This window comes from Gymnodraco acuticeps, unplaced genomic scaffold (genome assembly GCF_902827175.1).
Source record: "Gymnodraco acuticeps unplaced genomic scaffold, fGymAcu1.1, whole genome shotgun sequence".
Classification (NCBI taxonomy): Eukaryota; Metazoa; Chordata; class Actinopteri; order Perciformes; family Bathydraconidae; genus Gymnodraco; species Gymnodraco acuticeps.
Genome location: NW_022990509.1, coordinates 384 through 26,864, shown reverse-complemented (window position 1 = coordinate 26,864; position 26,481 = coordinate 384). Strand labels below are relative to the sequence as shown.

Sequence of the window (26,481 nt, the reverse complement as noted above, 5' to 3'; positions counted from 1 at the left end):
ATGTTGAGGGACACACCTTCTGTGCAAAATTACTGTTATCTAAAATATGTTTATGATTTAACAAATTGATTTGACCATTACAAGAGACATATATCAATAGAATAATACCAAAAATAGTAAATAAAATCCCTATTTTAAATGTTATATTTGACATGCAAGTTGGTCACCAAGAAGCGGGGACAAGAGAAAAATGCCATTTTAGGGGATGTTCGAGAGCTATTTGATAATTTAAATAATATTTTGAAACCACTTTTTCTACAACTTTATATACATTTTGTCTCAATACAAGTATGTTTAACACAACAAGTGCATGTTTTAGCATTTTGGGCATGGATTATTAGATTTTTTATATGGGGGACATGAAATGTCCTCCAATTCTGGAATGACAGTTAGCCTCTAACCGGACGTGCAAGAGGAGCAGCACGATGCAGTGTAATAAGTATGAGTATAAATATGATCGATAGAGCTAAAGTATATACAGAATTAACAGTATTATTAGATATGAACACTATGAATTTAATGCAGAGGTGAACCAGGTCACTCTTTAAAACTTACTTTTTATATTATACATGAATACAGTGATCTTGTACTGCCTTATATATACAGTATATATCTCGTATTACCACAGTTGAAACACACTTTGATTAAACCCAACAGTCTCTCCTCAAGTCTGACTGGTGTTGCCCCCTAATGGCAGCCTATCATACCGTCTCTATATTCATTAAGCACATTTACAGAAATACACAAGTAGGTCTACCTTGGTTGCTGATTGGCTAATGGTTACACAAGCCAAAAAAATCGTCATGACATCATAAAGTGGCCATAATCAGATCAGGTCATTTTCAGACAGGTTCAAGAGTCTCTTTACACAGGGGACACATGTTTTTGTATAAGAGATAGGAAAAAGTGGATTTTGCATAATAGGTGACCTTTAAAACACACATTGTTGATCCTTCTGTTTGCTTATTTTTAAAATGGCCTCTTTGTTTTTCTGCATAGACTGTATTTACAGAGTTTTTTTTTCAAAATGTGGGCAGTTAGTCAGAGTATCATCGGGTGGGGGCTCAGCAAAATTGTTTAATTTGGAGCATGTGAAAAATCCACATTCACCGGACAGGAGGGAGCCCCGTGACAACTACACCTACGTCATCACGCTGTCGGTGCTGCTTTCATCCTCGTGCGGTGAAGAGCTCTCACTCTGATAGGAATTTGGAGGACCAAGTATTAAGACTCCGCCAGGGCTAGTTATGTAGTTATCTCAGGAAGATCACATAGGACACACAAAAAAGGCAAAATTCTGAGAAAAAAGGCAAAATTCAGGAAAAAAACGTGAGTATTTTTTTTATTTCTGAAAAAGATATCTGACTTTTTTTCCCGCAGAATTCATTTTGTTTTTTTTACTTTGAGTCACATCCCCATAACACTCTCACGTGGCCCTCATCCTTTTCCGTACTGTTTTATTTGTATGAATACATAAATAAGTTGAAGTTGCTCTGAAGCTCACGTGAGAAGCAAAACAAGACTGAGTGGAGGAAGACGAGAGCGCATGCGCGGGAATCAACGTCTATCTTAGTGCAGACCGGAAGGTGGAAACGAATTTCTCTCAGAGTAATTCATCTTCTCGACGTAGAGACCATCTGTGTATCTGAACAGGTTGGTTGCTACTGTTATCGAAGGACATCTTCGGTGCACTTCAATCAAAGAGGTCCGTTTATAACCTTGCCTTTATTATCCTTCAGAGTCAGCATCCCTTAAGGAGCTGGAGTACGGAGGTGAGTCCTTACTAGCATCTTCCTGTTAGCTTAATGCTGTGGGGAAAAAGGAGGACAAATTGTCGTTTTTGTATCTTCCCTGCTTTCCCCCTCTCATTTCAAATGTGTTCAGTTACTGGTGTTCCTGTATTTATATCGCGTTAGTTAGGTAAAGGAAACGCTCAATAGTGCGTCAGAGATTCACAAAATCAATATTAAATTATCATAGTTAACACCAACATATACTTTGTTAAGTGTGTCTGAATCAGTGGTGAAATGTAACTACGTACATTTAATTAGGCACTTGTACTTCACTTGAGTATGTTCACATTATACTGCTTTATACTTTTACTCTGCTACATTTTGGAAGCACATTGTTTACTTTTTACTCCACTACATTTAACACATTTAGTTACTAGTAGCTACTATAAATCAACTAACAATCCTCACCTTTACCAAGTGCAACATTGACATGAATGCATTAATAATAATTATAATACAAATATGTAATATTTCTGATAGAGGCCATACTGGAAAATTAGTACTTTTGGTACTTTAATGTTTAGTTACCTAAACGTTTGTGCTTTAACTCGAGTAACATTTTGAAAGCAGGACTTTTACTGTAACAGAGTATTCCTACACTGGTACTTCTACTTTTACTCAAGTACAAGATCTGAGTACTTCTACCTTTACTCAAGTACAAAATCTGAGTACTTCTACTTTTACTCAAGCACAAGATCTGAGTACTTCTACTTTTACTCAAGAACAAGATCTGAGTACTTCTACTTTTACTCAAGCACAAGATCTGAGTACTTCTACTTTTACTCAAGCACAAGATCTGAGTACTTCTACTTTTACTCAAGTACAAGATCTGAGTACTTCTACTTTTACTCAAGTACAAGATCTGAGTACTTCTACTTTTACTCAAGTACAAGATCTGAGTACTTCTACTTTTACTCAAGTACAAAACCTGAGTACTTCTACTTTTACTCAAGCACAAGATCTTAGTACTTCTACTTTTACTCAAGCACAAGATCTGAGTACTTCTACTTTTACTCAAGTACAAGACCTGAGTACTTCTACTTTTACTCAAGTACAAGATTGAGTACTTCTACAAAGTAGATCAGCATATTTGTTTCTATACACAAGGTGTGAATGTAAAATAAATGTTGTGGAGTAAAACACATGATATTTGCCTCTGAAAGTAGCAGAGTAAGGCAGGCAAGGCAAGTTTATTTATATAGCACTTTTCAACACAAGGCAATTCAAAGTGCTTTACAAAAAATGAAAGACATTAAGAAAATGGCATTTAAAATCAGTCATTAAAAAGAAAAGCTAATAAAATAAACATTAAAAGAAAAAGTACATGGATAAAAGTTACAGTGCAGTCTAAGATATGAATAGTTCAATTAAAAGCAGCGACAAAAAGAAAAGTCTTCAGCCTGGATTTGAAAGTAGTCAGAGTTGCAGCGGACCTGCAGGTTTCTGGGAGTTTGTTCCAGATGTTTGGAGCATAATAACTGAACGCTGCTTCTCCATGTTTAGTTCTGACTCTGGGGACAGAAAGCTGACCAGTCCCTGAAGACCTGAGAGATCTGGATGGTTCATCATTTAGCAGGAGGTCAGAAATGTATTTTGGGCCTAAACCATTCAGTGCTTTATAAACCAGCAGCAGTATTTAGAAATCTATTCTTTGACACGCAGGAAGCCAGTGTAAAGACTTCAGAACAGGAGTGATGTGATCCACTTTCTTAGTGTTAGTGAGGACTCGAGCAGCAGCGTTCTGAATCAGCTGCAGCTTTCTAATAGATCTTTTAGTGAGACCTGTGAAGACACCATTGCAGTAGTCCAGTCTACTGAAGATAAAAGCATGGACAAGGTTTTCCAAATCCTGCTGTGACATTAGTCTTTTAATCCTAGATATATTCTTTAGGTGATAGTAGGCTGATTTAGTAACTGTTTTAATGTGACTGTTGAAACTCAGGTCAGAGTCCATGACTACACCTAGATTTCTGGCTCTATCTGTTGTTTTGAACATTGCAGACTGAAGCTCAGCGATAACTTTTATACGTTCTGCCTTGGCTCCAAAAACCATTACCTCAGTTTTATCTTTGTTTAATTGGAGAAAGTTCTGACACATCCAGTCATTGATTTGTTCAATGCACTTACTCAGTGTTTGAATTGGAGCATAGTCTCCTGGTGAAATTGTTACGTAAATGTGTGTGTCATCTGCATAGCTATGGTAACTTATTTTGTTGTTCTTCATTATCTGAGCCAGTGGTAGCATGTAGACGTTAAAGAGAAGAGGCCCCAAGATGGAGCCTTGAGGTACCCCACATGTCATATTTGTCAACTCAGATGTGTATTTACCTATAGAAACAAAGTGTTTCTGTCCTTTAAGTAGGATTCAAACCAATTCAGAACTGTTTCCGAAAGTCCCACCCAGTTCTCCAGTCGGTCTAGTAATATGTTGTGGTCAACAGTGTCAAACGCAGCACTGAGATCTAATAATACTAACACTGAAGTTCTGCCACTGTCTGTGTTTAAGTGGATGTCATTAAAGACCTTTACAAGAGCAGTCTCAGTGCTGTGGTTTGGACGAAAGCCTGACTGGAACACATCGAAACAGTTATTTAAATGCAAGAAATTACTCAACTGTTGAAAAACAACTTTTTCAATGATTTTACCTAGAAATGGGAGGTTTGATATGGGCCTGTAATTGTTCATTACTGAAGCATCTAGATTATTATTTTAGTTTTCAGGGCCTGTGGAAAAATACCTGAGTGAAGAGATTTGTTAACTATACGAAGTAGATCTGAGGCCATGCAAGGAAAAACATCTTTGAAAAATCCTGTTGGAATAATATCAAGGCAGCAGGAGGAGGATTTCAGAAGTTGAATAATGTCCTCTAGGTTTTTATCATTAATCTGATGGAATTGTGTCATGATGTCTGAATTGATGTTAAGTGGAGATAGGGACAACCCATTTGCTGTTCCTGATGCAGAGGCACTGACTGCTTGTCTGATTTTCTGAATTTTGTCAGTGAAGAAGGCAAAATCATTGCACGCCCTGATCAATCAATCAATCAATCAATGTTTATTTATATAGCCCAATATCACAAATGTTACATTTGTCTCAGTGGACTTTACAGTTTGTACAAAATATCAGTATGACAATACGACACCCTCTGTCCTTAGACCCTCACATCGTACAAGGAAAAACTTCCGAAGAAAACCCACAGTTTAAAGGGAAAAATGGGAGAAACCTCAGGGAGAGCAACAGAGGAGGGATCCCTCTCCCAGGACGGATAGACGTGCAATAGATGCCGTGTGTAAATTGAAAAGATAATACATTTGCAACATAGGTAGTCCAAATGTTTGGAAATGCATGTGTGTATAATAGGAAGATGAATCCACGAGGATATCCATCCAGGACCTATGATCCAGGACCACAGCCACGACTCAAGATCCAGGACAGAGGAGCGCAGGATCATCCATGACCCCAGACACCAAAAAGAAAGACATTTGGGGAAGCTGGGTTAATCGGAACATGAGAGTACACAGGTATAGACAGAGAGAAGGAAGAAGTAAGATGTCCCCCGACAAACTAAGCCTATATCAGCAAAACTAGGGGCTGAATCTAATCAGCCCTAACTATAAGCTTTATCAAAAAGGAAGGTCTTAAGCGCACTCTTAAAAACGGATAGGGGTGTCTGCCGCCCGAACACAAACTGGAAGCTGATTCCACAAATGTGGAGCTTGATAAGAAAAGGCTCTGGCTCCCATTGTACTTTTAGAGACTCTAGGAACAACCAACAACCCTGCATTCTTGGAACGCAATGCCCTAGTAGGACAGTAGGGTATAATGAGTTCTTTAAGGTAAGATGGCGCCTGCCCATTAAGGGCTTTGTAGGCGAGAAGAAGAATTTTAAATTCTATCCTGTGTTCTATAGGGAGCCAGTGTAAGGCAGCCAGAACAGGAGTAATGTGGTCCCTTTTCCTAACTCTGGTTAGTACACGAGCTGCAGCATTTTGAATCAGCTGAAGCGACTTGACTGACTTCTTGGTACACCCTGATAATAAAGAGTTACAATAATCCAGCCTTGAAGTAACAAATGCATGGACTAGTTTCTCTGCATCGTTTTGAGGCAAGATATGCCTGATTTTTGCAATGTTACGTAGATGGAAGTAGGCGGTCCTTGAAATTGATTTTATGTGGGCGTTAAAGGATAAATCCTGATCAAATATAACACCAAGATTCCTTACAGTCTCACTGGAGGCCAAATTAATGCCATCCATGGTTAATATATCCTTAGATAATTTGTTTCGTAGATTCTTCGGGCCAAGTACAATAACTTCAGTTTTGGTCGTGTTTAACATCAAAAAGTTTAAGGTCATCCACGTTTTTAAGTCCTTAAGGCAGTCTTGAATTTTATTTAGATGATTAATTTCATCAGGCTTGATTGATAAATATAGTTGAGTATCATCCGCATAACAATGAAAATGTACAGAATGATTCCTTATAATATTGCCTAACGGAAGCATATATAATGTGAACAAAATAGGTCCGAGCACTGAGCCCTGTGGCACTCCATGGCTAACTTTGGTTTGCGTGGAAGATTCATCATTGACACGTACAAACTGAGAGCGTTCAGATAGATAGGACCTAAACCAGTCCAAAGCAGTTCCCTGTATGTCAACTAAGTGCTCTAGTCTTTGCAATAGGATATCATGGTCGATAGTATCAAATGCAGCACTGAGATCGAGCAAAACAAGAATAGAGACACGTCCCTTGTCAGAGGCTATTAGAATGTCATTTGTGACTTTAACCAGAGCTGTCTCTGTGCTATGATGTGTTCTAAAGCCAGACTGAAAATCTTCAAATAAATCATTGTTTTTTAAGTAATCACACAGCTGTTTGCGACCGCTTTCTCAAGAATTTTTGAGAGGAACGGAAGATTGGAAATAGGTCTATAATTGGCTAAAACCTCTGGATCGAGGTTGTGCTTTTTAAGAAGCGGTTTTATCACTGCTACTTTGAATGATTGTGGAACATAGCCTGATAATAAAGACATATTCATAATATTTAATAAATAAGTGCTAATTAATGGAAAAACTTCCTTCAACAGCTTAGTTGGAATTGGGTCTAACATACACGTTGATGGTTTAGAAGAGAGAATCATTGAATTTAATTGTTCAAGGTTTATGGCTGAAAAGCATTCTAGTTTACTATCTAGTGTAATATTAGAACTTACGTTTCCGGGAGCTGTTGATAACACTATACTGGTCAAAGGCAAGAGGTCATTAATTTTGTTTCTAAGAGTAACAATTTTATCATTAAAAAAGCACATAAAATCATTACTACTGAGTGCTATGGGAATAGAAGGCTCAATCGAGCTGTGGCTTTCTGTCAGCCTGGCTACAGTGCTGAAAAGAAATCTTGCATTATTCTTATTCTCATCTATTAATGAAGAGTAGTAAGCTGCTCTCGCTTTACGCGGTGCTTTCTTATATTCATTGAGAGTAATATGCCAAATTAAACGAGATTCTTCAAGTTTAGTAGAACGCCATATCCTTTCAAGTTGTCTCGACTTTTGCTTTATTTTGCGGGTTTGGGCATTATGCCATGGAGCTAATCTATGTTGTTTTATTTTCTTCTTTTTCAAAGGAGCAACAGAGTCTAATTTTATTCGCAGCGCATCTGTAGCACTATCAACAACATGATCAATTTGGGGTGGTGTACATTTTGTATAAGTTTCCTCCCTTACATGCAGACATGCTATCGAGTTAAGTATTGGTGGAATCTCTTCCTTAAATTTGGCTATAGCACTAACAGATAGGTTTCTGCTACAGGAGCTTTTGACTAATGCTTTGTAGTCTCGTAACAGTACTTCAAAAGTTACTAAGAAATGGTCGGATAAAGCAGGATTATGCGGTTCGACTAATAGTTGCTCAATTTCAATACCATAAGTCAGAACAAGGTCGAGAGTGTGATTATAGCAGTGGGTTGGTTTATTTACACTCTGACAAAAACCAACAGAATCTAATATAGAGTTAAATGCAACAGTAAGGCTATTTTTATCATCGTCAACATGAATATTAAAGTCACCTACGATAATTACTTTATCTGTTTTAAAGAACCAAAGTTGATAAAAACTCAGAGAATTCTGATAAGAATTCTGAATAAGGACCTGGTGCACGGTACACTGTAACAAATAAGATTGGCTGCAAAGTTTTCCAGGTCGGATGCGTAAGACTAAAAACAAGACTTTCAAAGGAGGTATAATTTAATTTTGGTTTAGTATTGATAAGTAAACTTGAGTCAAAGATTGCTGCAACTCCACCTCCTCGGCCCGTGCCTCGGGCAATATGAGTATTGATATGGCTGGGTGGAGTGGCCTCATTTATGCTGACATATTCTTCATGTCTCAACCAAGTTTCAGTGAGACAGCATATATCAATATTATAATCTGATATTAAATCATTTACCAATATTGCTTTAGATGCTAGAGATCTTATGTTTAAGAGACCACATTTAATATTCCTGTTTTGTTGCACTGTAGTAGTTGTTACATTTACTTTGATTAGGTTATTATGTATGACACCTCTATTAGGTTTTACCTTAACTTGTCCTTGGGCAGACATACACACCGCTAATATTGGGTATTTTATTGGGTTCGGGATTCCTATGGATGACTGCCTAGGAGAGAGCGCAGAGAAGCGTGTAAGACTGCGACTCCGCCTCCTGGTCTCAACTCCAGTTTGTCATGGATTAAGTCCACAAAGCCCTGAAATGTTTGCCGAAATGAGATTTGCACCTTCCAAAGTAGGATGAATGCCGTCTCTCTTAATCAGACCAGGTTTTCCCCAGAAGGCTGTCCAATTATTTACGAAGCCCACATTGTTTGCTGGGCACCACCAAGACAACCAGCGCTGAAATGATGACATGCGGCTATACATGTCATCATTGATCAGATTGGGGAGGGGACCAGAGAAGATTACGGTGTCCGACATTGTTTTAGCATAACTACACACCGACTCCACATTAAGTTTGGTGCATTCTGATTGGCGTATACGAACATCATTACCACCGACGTGAATAACAATCCTACTGTATTTACGTTTATTTTTAGCCAGCAGTTTAAGCATTTTAGGTCTATCACATTTAATGTACTTTTTGCCACACAAACAACTTTTATCATCAATTTAAACACCTATTATGGTAATTTAATTCATTCATTGCAAAAAGCGTTATTGAGTTGTTGGCATCACCCATTGATGCTAATTGACCTTAAAGTCAGACACAGACACTTTAGTGATGTACTTTCTGTTAAAGATTGACACCAGCTCCTTCTGTCTGCATTTGAACCTCACCAGTGGATTGCCAGTAAGGTTAATATTTCTTCAGGCTATCCCCGTAATCAAATATTTGCTATGCTTGCCTTTGCCAAATAAAGGCTCCGTGTTGCCTTTTGGACGTAAACTCTACAGCTTACGTAAGCTCGTACAGGACGTAAACTCTACAATAGGAGACATTCATTTAAAAAATAAAAAAAAATCTCAAATATGGAAAATACTTTAGACGTTGCACACCGGCTGTTTGCATCACCCTACAATTGATTTGTTACTACAATAAACGGTATATAATTGTACATTTTGTTCTCGTTTACCTTACATGTATATAGAGAGGCGAAGTCCCGCCCATCTACTTCCGACCCATGGGACCTTATTTCGGAAAATTATGTATTGAAGTCAATGGCGAGAGAAAGATTATCTTTCGATCCCGTTTGAATTGTGCCACGAATCTTAAAAAATAATTTCCATGTCAAAAAAGTCACAGTTTGTCTTAAAACTGTTGAAATATAAGACTATGGAAAAATACGCAACTAGAAAGGCTACAAATCCCAGAATCCCGGTCCCGCATGCTGGCTCTCACGGAACCGACTAACTCCCCTTGTGTGTATGTACAGCTCTCAACATGCCCAGACTTGGAGTGATTTTCACCTCGTTTAATACTTTCCGCCTCATTCTGAAATTCTTTTTTGACAAGCAAAATTATCTTTGAAATTGACAAACATCATGTGTGTAATTCGTGGCAGAATTCGAACGGGATCGAAAGATAATCTTTCTCTCTCCATTGACTTCAATGCATATTTTTCCGAAATAAGGTCCCATGGAGCTCCCCCGGAAAGGGAGGGACTTCGCCTCTCTCTAGACTCCTGCATTTACTGGGTCACCTTCAACATGCTCTATTGTATTGTATCTTGTATAGTTTACTTCATCTGCATTACTTGCACATTGGTCAAGTTTATTCTTGCACTGTTTTATTGATTTTAAAATGTGTTTTATTTCTTATTTATGTTGCATTGTTGGAGGAGCCTTTGACTTAAGACAGATAGATACTTTATTTATCCCAAATTGGGGAATTATTTTGTCACAGAAGCTTTGTTGTCAGGCATTACATGAGTTAAAAATATAAAACATTAGCGGCAAGTATATATAAGAAAAAAAGAAGCCTTTCAAAGTTTATTTATATTAGCCAAATATCACAAAACATGTTTGTCTCAGTGGGTTTTACAGATTAACCAACATGCATGACAGGGCTAAAAGATAAATAGAACAACAGGAAAATAATGAAAAAGACAACATAGTGTAGAATAATAATACAAGATACAACCAGACACAATAAAATACCATAAAATAAAGACACCCAGGAGGACGAGCATGGGGAGTAATCTGAAAGCAGCTCTAACTATAGGGGTCAAACTCAAATACACAGTGGGCCAAAATAAAAAAATCGTTACTAGTCGAGGGCCGGACTGGTTCAATGTTTATAGCAAAACTTATTAAATTGAACTTATTGCACATATTAAACCTGGAACTAACAAAGCTTAAATGAATGCCTATAAAAACAACATTAAACATTAAATAATCAGTTGCATTCATTTCTTATGGATCTATCTGCAGCTTTTCCAGAGTCATTTCTTATGAGTACATTTTCCCACAGGCCAACAACAGCTTCAACAAAACTATTCCCCTCAAAGAGAAACCAAACATGCCCTGTTGTCGTGAGAGAGAAAGTGCAGAAGGAAACATCCATTGAACTCAGTGCTGCTCTGTGATGCTAGCTCAGATACTTGGCATCTCATCTTGGGTGCAAGGTCATCAATGTTTGGGCTCAGGCTCTGAGCTGAGGAGACCCTCAGGATGGAGTGAAGGTGTGCGTGCAATATACCGGCGGGCCAGATCTAATAGTCATTAGAAATTATCCTGCGGGCCGAAATTAAATCCACCACGGGCCGGATTTGGCCCCCGGGCCTTGAGACATTAAGCGTTTGAACATGTTGAACCATGCTTGTGTTTCTTTCTCTGCAGAAACAGGAAGTGCAGACTGAAGGAATGAAGATATACCGGGTGCTGAAGGAGATGAAGCGTGAGAGATAATCGAGAGGGGAGAGAAATACACACACACACGCTGTTATTCAATACAAACTACATCTTCTGCTATGGAGGAGGAAGAAGCTGCAGCTGGGGAGGAAGCAGAATCCACGCTGATGTACCGGGTCGAGCGTCCGGTTTACGATGAAGCTTTCATACGTTCAACCGTTCTCAAACGAAGAGAAAACTCCACCACGCTCCGACAGAGGCTGGCAAAGCACTTCAGGTCAGTTTATAATCAAGATAATACAAGAGCGCTTCATTTGTAAAGGACTCCTCTGTAGGGCTGCACGATTTGGGGAAATAATCTAATTGAGATTTTTCTGACAGATATTGCGATTCGATTTGCGATATTTGTTTTTAAGCGACCCAACGGAAGTTTATTGTAAAATGCGGCCATATCTCCGGCTAGGAAGGTCGTATCAACGTGCTCCCGTCTCTAGCGCCCCCGCAGCCCGAGCTACGAGTGAAAGAACTAAACTTACATGAAGCTTCCGTTGGGTTGCTTTAAAGTCAAGCTTCAGTTTAAGACTCACCCTGTAATAGAAACATGTGATGGAGCATTACTAACCTGACTCAGATGGTTCACCAAAGCATCTAGGAAAGCTCCATTTGGAAAAGTATTTCAAAAATACTTGGCAGGTGATTGGATCAATCTGTCTATCACCTTCTATCATGGGCCACTTCTGATTGGTTAACAATGGCTGGTACATGTGGAGCACAGCACTTCTGATTGGTGTGGATGACTGACACACAAGAAGAACAAAAAAAAAAACACAACAACAAAAAAATCGCAGGCTTTGCGATTTGATAACTGCATCATTTCGATTTAAAATCGATTAATCGTTCAGCCCTAGTCCTCTGCACACGTTTATGCACAACCCTCTAAATTCAACCCCCTGCAGTTTGTCATATAAGACAAGATAAGCTTCATTAATCCTAAATTGGGACATGTAGTCATTACAGCAGCATGTAAAACAAGGCATTGCACATAGAAGTCAAAAACAGTAGAGAATAAACAATTATAAAGTATTTATTATGTCAAGTTGATTGTGAAGGTAAATGTCTGTAAACTATCTGACAAATAAACACCATAGAGTGCCACAGTGACGCGTCCTAAAACCCGGAAGTAAGTTAGCATTTGACCACTTCAATTGTCAAACAATTCAAAGTTAAACAGAATTATTGCCCTCATATTTAGAGGTAAATCAGGTAACAATATGCTTCGACATTTCTCCCGTAAATGATTTGAATCAAACGAGTCACAGGAACAGTCGACATTATTGTTTCCTTAAATGACCGAAGAGTTAATCCCCTTCCCTTCTTCCACAGGTGTTCTTCAAAGAGAGCGAAGGCAGCGGTTTTCAGCTTCCTGCCGATCCTCACCTGGCTGCCGTCGTATCCTGTGAAGGAGTACCTGTTTTCAGACGTGGTTTCAGGTCTCAGCACCGGAGTCGTGCAACTCCCTCAAGGTCAGTGCTCTCTGAGGTCCTTCTGAGACATGCACTCACTTCAAAACATCAAATCGAGCTAAGAAAACAACATTAAAGGTCACCAATTAGGCAAAATCCACTTTCACGTCTTTTATACATCAACATGTGTCCCCTCCTCTTCATGTCTCTTCTACATAAACATGTGTCCCCTCTTCTTCATGTCTCTTCTACATCAACATGTGTCCCCTCTTCTTCATGTCTCTTCTACATCAACATGTGTCCCCTCTTCTTCATGTCTCTTCTACATCAACATGTGTCTCCTCTTCTTCATGTCTCTTCTACATCAACATGTGTCCCCTCTTCTTCATGTCTCTTCTACATCAACATGTGTCCTCTCTTCTTCATGTCTCTTCTACATCAACATGTGTCCTCTCTTCTTCATGTCTCTTCTACATCAACATGTGTCCTCTCTTCATGTCTCTTCTACATCAACATGTGTCCCTCTTTTCATGTCTCTTCTACATCAACATGTGTCCCCTCTTGTTCATGTCTCTTCTACATCAACATGTGTCCCCTCTTGTTCATGTCTCTTCTACATCAACATGTGTCCCCTCTTGTTCATGTCTCTTCTACATCAACATGTGTCCCCTCTTCTTCATGTCTCTTCTACATCAACATGTGTCCCCTCTTCTTCATGTCTCTTCTACATCAACATGTGTCCCCTCTTCTTCATGTCTCTTCTACATCAACATGTGTCCCCTCTTGTTCATGTCTCTTCTACATCAACATGTGTCCCCTCTTGTTCATGTCTCTTCTACATCAACATGTGTCCCCTCTTCTTCATGTCTCTTCTACATCAACATGTGTCCCCTCTTCTTCATGTCTCTTCTACATCAACATGTGTCCCCTCTGTGGAAAGAGACACTGAAAGTTTCAGGAACAAAGATTCTCTCTCTTTTTGATCCATTTCTATAAAAACCTGTCTGAAAATGAGCTGATCAGATTTTGGCCACTTTGTGATGTCATAACGATTTTTTGGCTTGTATAGCCATTAGCCAATCACCAACCAAGGTAACCCCCCCCACCTTATCACCTGAATCTCCTCCTAGAGCAGGGGTGGGGAACCTCCGGCCCCCGGGCCATATACGGCCCGCGAGACCATTTGGTGTGGCCCTCGAGGTAATTTATAAACACGCAAAAAAGAAAAAAATTAAAGAAATCTAGACCGCAAAAAAATTAAACAAGCGAGTGCCTGTTTTTCCTGGCCAAGGTCAGGGTCCTTGAACACAACACGAGCCTAACGTGTCATCACGTGGTACATGTCTCGTCTGACAGGGGTGCAATTCTGACGGAGAGCACCAGAACGTCGCTCCGGCCAACAATTGCAGTAGGGCCCGGCCTACCCATAAGGAGCCGTACACATGCCGCAGTTTTTGCGTGGCTGTGTCTTTAGCTGTTAGCCCAGTGGCGATCTGCTCATCTGTCATTCTGATCATACAGTCAATAACTGTGTTGTTATTAGCATCTGGTTAGCTAGCTGCTAACGAATATAAGAAGCTTTTTCTACAACCAGTGAGGTAAAGGCACATCTTTATATGATCATTATAGTTATCAAAAAACAAGAGAATAAAGTAAACAGGTATAAAATACTATATGACAGTAAAAAAAAGTTGTTATTAATAAACAAGAATACAGTTTGAAAGGAGAGTGATTTGTAAAATATCCATAAAGAAAAATAAATCTGCTTCCAGTTCTGTTTCATCTGGATGTTGAGAGATGTTTCCATAGAGCTCCTAATGTTGCTCTCAGATTGATGCTTTTAACTTCAACATTTAAAAACAAATCTTTCCGGGGGAGCATGCCCCCCGGACCGCCCTAGAGGAGGTTAGGTCCCCCCCACTTAAATCATGTCCACATAGGAAACTAAACACATTTGCAAACATCTTGTGTCCATATCTTTCTGTTTTGGTGGTCATGCCACACCGTGCACGTGCATGCGCGAGTCATGGTGAGATATCTGGATGAAGAGGTTGCTCTTTCTTTGCACAGCATGAAAGAAAGGCCAAATGAATGGGCTGTGATTTTAGTTTTTTTAAGCAGAGGTCAATGATTTATACGGCCCTCGGAGGATGTTTAAAAAATTGAAATGGCCCTTGAGAGGAAAAAGGTTCCCCACCTCTGTCCTAGAGCATCATTAGCCGCTTTCACACCAAGTACTTTGACGCACTTAGTTCCCAGCACTTTAGTACCACATGGAAATAAGTACAGATCGCGTTCACACCAGAATAAGTCCCTGAGGGAAGATTACGCAAATGAAGCCGCTGACGTCACTTCTTCTTCTGCTTTGGGTTTACTGGCAGGCCGCAAACAACTTCACGGCGTATACTGCCACCCGGAGTCCCCGGCCGGAAGACCCCGGAGTTGGGGACTGGCTTCAGTAGAAGCTGCTGGGACTCCCAGCAGCTTCTACTGAAGCCTTCCGAGTAAATCGCCAGAATGCCGACACCTCCTCATCTCCACCGCTCCCATGTTTTATTTTGTGTTGCCATTAGTTAGTCTCTCTCCGTTGCTGCGTGGGGCTAATGCTAATGCTAATAATGCTAATGCCAGCAAATACAATGGCGGCTTCAAAAAACCTTTCCGAGTTTTACGGGGCGTGGTTTGCAATCCGCCCGGCCAATCAGCAGGGACTGAAATGGGGGTAAAAGTTCTCTGAACTAAGTTCTCTTTTTGGTGTGAACTTAAAATTCCAGGCACTAACGGAACTAAACGGGAAAAGTACTATTGAGTTCTTTGTAACCAAATGTCTCTCAGAGGGGCATGGGGAGGGGCTCCTTATTTTCATCTAAAGTAACAGACAGAGAATCAGCACTTTGGAAACAGGGCTGAAACAGAGGGGATTATGGGTAATGCTGCAATGATCTGTTTGGTGTTTCAGCCAATCAGAGACAGGCTCTGGATATATCTGACACCTGTAATATATTGATGAAAAACAGTTTGATAGGGGGCCTTTAATTCCACAAGGTCAGTGCTCTCTGAAGTCCTTCTGAGACATGAACTCACTTCAAAACGTTAAATCTCTCCAGTAGATTTTTACACCCTATGAGGAAAGTCTCCCTACTGATGCACGTGATTTGTACGGGTGTAAATCACGAGTTTTATCAGGATACAATTTAACATCAAATCTTTGGACAACCATTTGATATTTTGCAGATAATAATAATGACAATACATTTGATTTTCAAGCGCTTTATGAGGTGCTCGAAGACCCTTTAGGGAAATATTAGGCAGGAAGCGGTAAAGCTGTTCTGTGGTGGTCAGAATCAAAGTCAACTTTATAAATCAATCTCTGGGTGCGTCTCACTTCGGTTATTTTTCATTTCCTCGCTCGGTCTCGGTCTCACCGGAAGTTGATTTGTCTGCGCCATCTTGAGTAGCGTCCCAATGGCCTTATTTTTGCCCGAGGAGTGATAACGGAGAAGCGATAACCGAGGAACCATCAGACCATCCTCCGATGAAATCCTCAGACACTCGCCCCGCCCCTTACTGTGTATCGCTCACTGATTGGACGATGCAGCGCATGCACTGAACTGATGCTTCTTGACATGAGAGCAGAGTGAAGAAAATACATGAACCTCACGGGAGTCACTCCTCAGTTTATACCGTGTTTTGTTTCAATTCATGTTTCATTTAGTTACAAATATGTGATATATCTGAACAACAAAGTGGTCAAAAATCATTTTATTCATTTTTTGGAAACATTTTCATGATCGCTTTTTTCGTTTTACATTTTCATTTATTGTCATTTCCATTCAGTCAGTCATTAAGTGCTATTAAAATGTGAATGTGCTACATATCCACACAAACAAACAAAGTGTGCAATCCAATGAATGTTAATCTAACTGGGTTTTGATAGATAACATATCTCTTTTTCTTCTCTCAATTATTTTATTTCTATTGTGCACTCTAATCAATATTAATCAAACTATTGTTCGTTTATAAACTTTAAGAATGGCGTTTATCTTTTTTGAGAATTAGTTCTTATTTTATTTTATTTATTTGGGTCTACAACAGATGATACAAATGTTTGTGTCAGTAAATGTGTACTAACAGAGGCGGGGGGTGTGTGGAACTAACGGGGACAGAGCTGGCTGCTGTCAGACGAACAGCTGTGCAGCGTCATCACAAACGGACGTCGCTTTACGTGACGCTCCGGAGGAAAGGAGGTCCCATTGCTCTTAAAACTAATTTCCCTGCTTCTCGTGGTTTCCTTGCGTCCCTCCATGCTTCCCTGGTGGGAGGGACTAAACGCAGGGAAACGACGCAAGTGAGGGATGCAAGGAATCCATTTAATCGAAGTGAGAAGGACCCCCAGTGGCCTTATTTTTGCCGGAGGATCGAGGAGTGATAACGGAGGAGCGATAATCGAGGAACTACCAGACCATCCTCCGGTGAAATTCTCAGACACTCGCCCCGCCCCCTTACTGTGTATCGCTCACTGATTGGACGATGCAGCGCATGCACTGATCTGGTTGCTGTCAGACGATCAGCTGTGCGGCGTCATCACAAATGGATATTTGCTGATTTCACAAAGTCCACCCCAATACGATTTCGACTTGATTTTTATTAAATTCAAGGGCCTGCAAATTATATGAGACGATATCTATACAATTTGACATGTTAATGTTCATTATTACATGGCTTAGTTGAATACTCGATTCTGATTGGTCAATTCAGAACACGTGACACGTTGTTAATACCGAACAGACAGACCGCTGTCAAGGACTTATTGACCGTTGTTAAGGACGCTCACATCTTCAGAAAGAAGTCCGGTCGATTTAACTGCATACAGTTGGGCCGAAAAGCAAACTGCATGCAGTTTGCTTTTCGAACTGGGACAAGAAAAACAGCGCAGAAGTAACGGGGCAGAAACCCTCCTTTTTACGCAGCGGTCCAGACATAGACATCAAACGGCAACACATATTCAGTGTGCAGTTACTTTGGCATTAGGGCAGGGATATCTAGATACTTTCCAAGGTTTGACATCATGAATTGTGCTACTTTTAAAGCAAGCAGCGATGTTTTCAAATCTGTAATCAAAAAGCTCCTCAAAAACGCAAGCAGTTGCCGTTGGCTTTTCAAACTGACAAGACAAGAGACGCTCTAACTGTTTTTAAAATGTAACGGCCCGTCTACACTACAGGCATCAACACATCTTGAAGCTGGGCGTGTCTGAAGCTTGGCGATTTTTTGCGAGCAACGCGACCAACAACCAATCACATGAATCTCCCGCCCCCGACATACAAAGCAATAGCAATGTTACAACGAAGTAAACTGGATATAAAATCCCCAAACAGGCGAAAACCTACCAGTTTCACCCACTGTCTCTGCCACCTCCCTCCATGCCTGGTTCCTCCACTGTCTCTGCCACCTCCCTCCATGCCTGGTTCCTCCACTGTCTCTGCCTCCTCCCTCCATGCCTGCTTCACCCACTGTCTCTGCCACCTCTCTCCATGCCTGGTTCCTCCACTGTCTCTGCCTCCTCCCTCCATGCCTGCTTCACCCACTGTCTCTGCCACCTCTCTCCATGCCTGGTTCCTCCGGTTTGTATCCCGGTAAATAGTTCTAGTCGGAAAGAACCAGGTGATTTGCTACCGTAATTTCTCGTTTGGAATATGAGGAAATGAACTGCGGTCCGGCTCTCCCAGCTTGCACGCGGTTTGATTGGCTAGCGCTTGTACTGGCGGGAATTGCATAAACGGGATTTGATTGGCTGACGCCAGCTTCGAGCAAGCATCGAGCCTCAAAAGTTGAACATTGTTCAACTTTTGACGCCGATAGACGCTCGCGATGCTTGCAACGCCTTGCCATGCTACCCACAATGCAGTTCGGCGAAGTTTGAAAATATCCTACGTCACCCCATTCAAATGAATGGGCGAAGCGTTGAAAGCATTTTTTGACGCCTGTAGTGTAGACGGGCCGTAACAGTTTGAAAAGCAAGCAAACTGTCTGATTGTCTTTAGTTTTCCGCTGTCGTGTGATAGCAACATGGAGGATTTTAACATTCATTTTAATATATTTGGAGAGCACAGTAATTTGGAGGAATGGTTAGTGGCTGATGAGTCCCCAGTGAAGAAAAGAAAAAGACAAGAGGGACAAGAAAGCAGCGGAGAAGTAACGGCCCGTCCACACAGCGGCGTGCGTTGACGCTTGCCGGCGGGCGTGTCTGACACTCGACCAACAACCAATCACATGAATCTCCCGCCCCTGACACACAAGCAGCGGTTTGATTGGCTAGAGCTTGTACTGGCATATGATTCGATTGGCTGACGCTTCTGCTGAGGCGTCAAAAGTTGAACATTGCTCAACTTTTGAAGCGAGCAACGCCAGCAACGCCCCACGTCGCTTCCCACGATGCAGTTCGGCTAAAAGTGACGTCACCCCATTCAAAGTGAATGGGCAGAAGCGTTGAAAGCTTCAACGCACGCCGCTGTGTGGACGGGCCGTAACGGGGCAGAAACCCTCCTTTTTACGCAGCGGTCCAGACAGAGACATCAAACGGCGACACATATTCAGTTGCCAGTTCCTTTGGCATTAGGGCAGGGATATCTAGATATTTCCCAAGGTTTGACATCATGAATTGTGCTACTTTTAAAGCAAGGAGCGATGTTTTCAAATCTGTAATCAAAAAGCTCCTCAAAAACGCTATCGAAGCCGTTCCTGCCGTTGCTACGTTAGTTCAAACGGTAACAACGGACTACTTTTCTTAGCGGATGCATGTCAATTTAAATCAATACAACTATTTTTTAAATCAATAAAATCATTTTCTAAATCCATAAAAGCATTTCAATTAATATTGGGAGTCATAACGTTACTTTGTTGAGAATGTGGCCGTGTAATAAGCGGGATAATGTGCCTTCATGCAAATAAACGAAGGTTCCAGACACAAATAATCATTCATGAAGTGCTTTGTTTTGAAATATGGGAATTTATCTTCATGCCTTTAATGTACCTTCATGCCGATCTAGATCCCTCCGCTTCGCGTCGGGCTCCTGATCAGCCTGTCGGTGTTCTTTTCCCCATAATGACCGCGTCGCTGCAGATTATCCCTTACTTAATCTACTCCTTATTTACAAGAAACGTTTAAAAAGGAACTTGTTGTTCACCATAAAGTGCCCCATTACTCATGTTAAAGCACTGTTTGAATCATTAAGGGCGAGGTGTACTGACAGGGAAATGGTGACACATTCATGATTTCATAATAGATATTTCCTCCTAGCATGGATGGTAATTTATGAATAACCTTTGATGCATCCATGTAGCGTCACGCCCTAATTCATGTGTCACCCCTGTATGTTATCTTAAAAAACAGACGGATAAAGCTAGAAATGTTAAGTATTTCTCAGCATTAGCCACAAGCTACGTTAGCCCGGCTCGTTTCATCTGGACTGACATGAGGTTTTAATGTGTGAAACTCCATCTGCCGGCTCCTGCGGTTCTGTTTTCAGCGTCACACTGTCTCTGTTTTGTTATCTCTGCAGCTCTGATGCAATCTGTATGGCTTCTGGCACTGTAACGTTTATTTGAACCCCCCCCTCTCTCTCCTCTCCCCCCTTCCTCTCCACAGGTTTAGCTTACGCCATGCTGGCTGCTGTGCCTCCAGTGTATGGTCTGTACTCCTCTTTCTACCCCGTCCTTCTCTACACCTTCTTCGGCACGTCCAGACACATATCAGTAGGTGAGAATTAAACCAGAAGGAAGGTTTGCTCTCTGGGTCATAAATCTCCTCCTAGGGTGATTCCTTTATACATTAAAGGTGGGGTAGGTAAGAATGGAGAAAGCAACTCGAGTGCGCTAGACTTTGAAAGTACGCAGCTCCTTACAGAGCCCCGCCTCCAACACACACGAACGCGCACATGACCAATGAGGGCACGAGATAAGTTTGTGCACAGATGGAAGGCTGACAGCCAGTTACTTTAGCCGGGCCGGCTCAAATGATTGGTCGTGCTTTTTACAGCGCCACGGCTTCCACAGATGTGTTATTGTCAAAGCATTTAATGTATTCATTGCTATCGGGATGTTAAGAGCATTCCATGGAATATAACAAATAGTGTTTCTGAAGTGAATGACCTACCCCACCTTAAGTGTGTCTTTTTTTACACAATAACACGGTCACATAAATAATGATGTGGCCTTGGAGGTACTGCTTTTGTTTACTATTATAAGTTAATGTGCTCCGTATGCTAACAAGTGCAGTTAACCCTTGTGTGGTGTTCGGGTCCAATTGACCCGAATTCCATTTTCAATGAATAAAAAAATATATAAGGATATTTCCACTTATGAAAAAATGCCCACCCGCATTTATGTCCCTCATAAGAGGTTCGGGTCAATCCCGGATACAATACCAGGACAGACAGAGAAAAACACACAGAAACACACAAACTAAAGACACACACACACACACACACACACACACACACACACACACACACACAGAAACACACACACACACACAATCGTATGCACAGAGAAGCTGTTCGATCCTGTTTTCCCTTGATCTTTACCCTTTGTAGTGTGTACACAAAACTATCCTAGAACATTATAAACATTTTAGATCTTCCAGAAATGTATAAACATTTTACATTTTCTCGCACTGTCCCCCTCGCACCTGCATGCCGGAGGAGGGACTAAACAGAGACATAACCTCACATTACAGTGTAGTGCAGAACTACAATTATCTACCAACAAAATGGCCAAAAGATATTCTGCTCAGAGCCTTGGAGCTAATAAAGGATGAGAGTGAGTGGAATGCATTAGAGGAACACGGTGAAGTGGAACAGGAAGACATTTCTGAAGATGAGGATGATGTGGAGGTCAACTCAGAATTTGACAGCAAATTGGAAGATGAACTTGACTCACAGTCAGCCGCAAGAAGACCCCCACAGTCAGCTTCAAGAAGACCCCCACAGTCAGCTTCAAGAAGACCCCCACAGTCAGCTTCAAGAAGACCCCCACAGTCAGCTTCAAGAAGACCCTCACAGCCAGCCGCAAGAAGACCCCCACAGCCAGCGGCAGCCACAAGAAGACCCCCACAGTCAGCTTCAAGAAGACCCCCACAGTCAGCTTCAAGAAGACCCCCACAGTCAGCTTCAAGAAGACCCTCACAGCCAGCCGCAAGAAGACCCCCACAGCCAGCGGCAGCCACAAGAAGACCCCCACAGTCAGCTTCAAGAAGACCCCCACAGTCAGCTTCAAGAAGACCCCCACAGTCAGCTTCAAGAAGACCCTCACAGCCAGCTGCTTTAGGACCCCCACAGCCAGCGGCAGCCACAAGAAGACCCCCACAGTCAGCTTCAAGAAGACTCTCACAGCCAGCTGCTTTAGGACCCCCACAGCCAGCGGCAGCCACAAGAAGACCCCCACAGTCAGCTTCAAGAAGACCCCCACAGTCAGCTTCAAGAAGACCCTCACAGCCAGCTTCAAGAAGACCCCCACAGTCAGCTTCAAGAAGACCCTCACAGCCAGCTGCTTTAGGACCCCCACAGCCAGCGGCAGCCACAAGAAGACCCCCACAGTCAGCTTCTAGAAGACCCCCACAGCCAGCTGTGAGGTCTGTGGACCCTCAAAGGACTCAAAGACACAGACTTCATGCAGCAACTGCAACAAGTACATCTGTGCTCTACACACGAAGAAGTTCTACATCATGTGTTTCCTAAACGGACCTGCATTGATCACATGATGTTCCGTCACTTCATCAATATAGTTTTCGGATATACTGTATTTTATAAATAGTGACTGTTAATTGTTTTAATTTGCTTTGTGTTTATATCTGTTCTATGTCATTTATATGGATGTTTCATTCCCTCTATATTTCACAGCCAAATACTTTAGGATGTGGTTCTTGTTCCAATGCTGCTAAATGGCTTTATTTCCTTCAAGGCTTTGATTATTATATGACCGATTAAAAATAATAAACATTAATGAAAAAATGTTTAATTTACATTTGTCCTAGAAAAGGGTTAGCAAGGGTTAATGTTAGAGAAGATAAACACAGTACTGAATTATTCCTAACACTTTCTTGGCTTGGAAAGACTCTCCGGAAACTCCTTGATAATCATCATTTTTTTTACAACAGCAGAATGTTCACCACTTCCACATGTGGAGCAATCCAGACCTTTAGTTGACCGACTGTCCAATAAATATCTTACCGCATGTTCTTTCAGTTTTTAATATTATATATGCATTGTTTGAGAAGGAAAAACATTAACCAACGTGTCCTCAGCTGACTTGAGACACAGGATTGTGAAACCAAACACCCCTCCCCACTCCTAGAAAGAGCTTCTAGTGATCTCAAATGTCAGCTCTGAGCTACGAGTCCTTATGAACATGGGCACAACAAACTAAACCTGCCTTATGGTGATTCAAAAAATAGTCGAATCTGAACTTTAAATTGGTGTCTGGCCTGATGGGACGTTTTTGTGTGCACATGATTTATAGCAGAGAGGGAAAGAACTGGGCTGCTGTTCAAGTGCTGGACAAATGACCTTTTCACACACACACACACACACACACACACACACACATAGCAGTTGTTATGTCTGTCAAGCTCTCTATTTACCGGCTGAAAAGACAACAGCGGCTCTTAATTGGTTGAAAATGACTGAAATGAAAAGCTGATTTAGATCAAAGTGAGAACGTTGTGTTAAGTGGCCTCAAAGAAGCTCTACATGGTTACAAACACGTGATATCATGCAAATAGAGAGAGACTCAAGGGGGAAATAACTGGGCTACTGTTCAAGTGCTGGCCAAATGACCTTTACACACACACACACACACACACCATGTATACATCACTTCAGGGGACATTACATTGACTTACATGCATTTCCTGGAGACTTATCCTAACCTTAACCATAACCAACACATGCCTAACCCTAACCCTTACCCTTAACCTTAACCTTAACCTAACCCTTACCCTAACCCTTAACCTTAACCTTACCCTAACCAACTCTTCACCCTAAAATTAATGATTCCCTCATGGGGACATCCATGTTGTCCCCATGAGGGAGGCGAGTCCCCACACGTGACTGTGTAAACAGATGTAGGTCCCCACAAGTATAGTAATGTTAGACCACACACACACACACACACACACACACACACACACACACACACACACACACACACACACACATTTAAAGTGCATGGCTCACCGTGATACTGTACAGCTCCCAGCATGGACCTCAGTGTGGCTAAAGTCAAATATGTGAAGACAAAGTGATGTTTGTCTTCATTGTTTGCTCTGGAGTTGCCACAGTTTCCTGAGGCTGATAAGACACTGTTTGTCCAGAGTCATGACACATGGATTTGGCATAATGTTCCAATGCAAATCAAACAAACTATGTAAATAGGCGTAAATCCCCAGGAGCTATCTGTACTTGTATTATAGTTACAGCTTGAGTAGGAGTCTTTTAGTCTGTGTGTAGTCACGCAGTTGCCATCTTTGTTTTTTGGGCTCCGCTTAATTTCTTCTGCTATTTCTATTAATATGGAACTTTAATCAACAAGTCAGTGTTCTTACAAATAGTCCTTAGCACACTCGGGTTGCTCTCCACAGTCAGAGCCATGAACAGTGTATTAAGGAGCTTAAACTGCCAACTCACAGCAGGCACAGCTCATTAGACTACACTAGATTCCACTAGGGCTGCACGATTTTAGGAAAAAATCGAATTGAGATTTTTCTGACGGATATTGCGATTCGATTTGCGATATTTGTTTTTAAGCGACCCAACGGAAGTTTATTGTAAAATGCGGCCATATCTCCGGCTAGGAAGGTCGTATCAACGTGCTCCCGTCTCTAGCGCCCCCGCAGCCCGAGCTACGAGTGAAAGAACTAAACTTACATGAAACTTCCGTTGGGTTGCTTTAAAGTCAAGCTTCAGTTTAAGACTCACCCTGTAATAGAAACATGTGATGGAGCATTACTAACCTGACTCAGATGGTTCACCAAAGCATCTAAAGCTCCATTGGAAGCCATTTAGAAAAGTATTTCAAAAATACTTGCCAGGTGATTGGATCAATCTGTCTATCACCTTCTATCATGGGCCACTTCTGATTGGTTAACAATGGCTGGTACATGTGGAGCACAGCACTTCTGATTGGTGTGGATGACTGACACACAAGAAGAACAAAAGTTAAAAAAATCGCAGGCTTTGCGATTTGATCATCGCGATTCCGATTCAAAATCGATTAATCGTTCAGCCCTACTATCCACGTATTCACTTGTTACACAAAAGTCATTGGATGAAAAGAAAATGATTATCCTCGCCAGAATATTGGGTGCTAAGATTGAAAGAAAACCAAGAACATTATATATTCTATACAGCCCTTCCACAATGACAGAGGAACAATCTCTCTCTGGACAAAACATAAAATAGGAACTGAAATATGAGCATGTTTTAAAGAATTTATAATCAAAACAACGACGATCTAGAGCAAAACATCTGAAAGCAGATAATTATGATTATCCTGATAATCAAAAATCACCACAATAAACTTATTTCTATATGATATACTTTTCTTTGATATCAAATCCTTCGTCATTCCATCTGTTCTCACTTCCTCAAATCAGGAGGTGTTTGATCTGTGACAGCACGATATGGACATTTCATCTCAGCAATCTGAACACTTCCAAGAAAAGGGCTTCAAGCCGTCGTAGTTTCAGGTGTTACCTTCATACCAAAAGAACAAATGGGCTCAATAAACTAACCCAGTTTCTAGCTGAGTAATTGATGATCCTCTTGACTCCTGGCAGAGAGTGAGAGGGAATAACTGGGCTGCTGTTCAAGAGCTGGGCGAGTAACCTTTTCGCTTAACGAGGTTTTTACTGCTCTGTTAGTGTACAGTTTTATTATTATGCTGCCGTGTTTATTATTTTTTTGTAACTAAGTCCTATCTTATCTCTTATCTTACTTCACTACATCTAAAAGGGAAATAGTGTAATTTTACTCCACTGCAATTTCAACACTTCTTTCACTTGTGTGTGTGTGTGTGTGTGTGTGTGTGTGTGTGTGTGTGTGTGTGTGTGTGTGTGTGTGTGTGTGTGTGTGTGTGTGTGTGTGTGTGTGTGTGTGTGTGTGTGTGTGTGTGTGTGTGTGTGTGTGTGTGTGTGTGTGTGTGTGTGTATTTCCCTGTTATGCTACTTTCTACATCTAAAAGGGAAATAGTGTAATTTTACTCCACTACAATTTGAATACTTCTTCCACCACTGCCTATCAGCATACCATATGACAGTATGTGTGTGTGTGTGTGTGTGTGTGTGTGTGTGTGTGTGATCTGCAGGTACCTTTGCAGTGATAAGTCTGATGATCGGGGGTGTGGTAGTGAGGGAGGCTCCGGACTCCATGTTCTTCTTCCCGCCGGTGAACGGATCCAACATGTCTGCCGTCCTGGACGTGGAGGCCCGGGACGCTCGGAGGGTCCAGGTGGCCGTCGTGCTCACTACGCTGGTGGGAATCATCCAGGTGAGTGAGGGGACCAGCTCTCACACAGAAAGAGACTAGAGATGCTGTCATACACCTGTAACAGTAATTACTGCACTGGCTTATTGTTCGATGCTTGGATGTGACCTCGATATCGCCCATAAACAGCTCATTTTTATATTATTAGATTTAGGCATTGTGTAGACTTTGCAAATTGTTGTTACCGGAGCCAGGGGGTGCATTTTATTTTTTCTTTCGGCTGTGTGTTAATATTTTTAAATATATATTTATTTACCTATTTGTTTTTTTATTTACTTGTTTATTTATTTATTCACCCATTTATTTATTCACGTATTCATCTATTTAATTTTGTACTTAT

The 26,481-nt window shown here is 41.2% G+C and overlaps 1 protein-coding gene across 5 annotated transcripts; it reads left to right on the top strand.

Moving 5' to 3' along the window:
• Positions 1-1,573: 1,573 nt before the first annotated feature.
• Positions 1,574-26,144, top strand: slc26a5 (solute carrier family 26 member 5; the record flags this gene model as incomplete). 5 transcript variants are annotated; one of them, XM_034226950.1, is given in 7 exon segments in its annotated part: positions 1,580-1,653; positions 1,740-1,772; positions 3,297-3,372; positions 11,126-11,414; positions 12,521-12,660; positions 20,249-20,359; positions 25,963-26,144. In XM_034226950.1, coding segments are annotated over 4 exon segments (591 nt in total), but the record flags the coding sequence as incomplete, so codon positions are not given.
• Between the last annotated feature and the right edge of the window lie 337 nt (positions 26,145-26,481).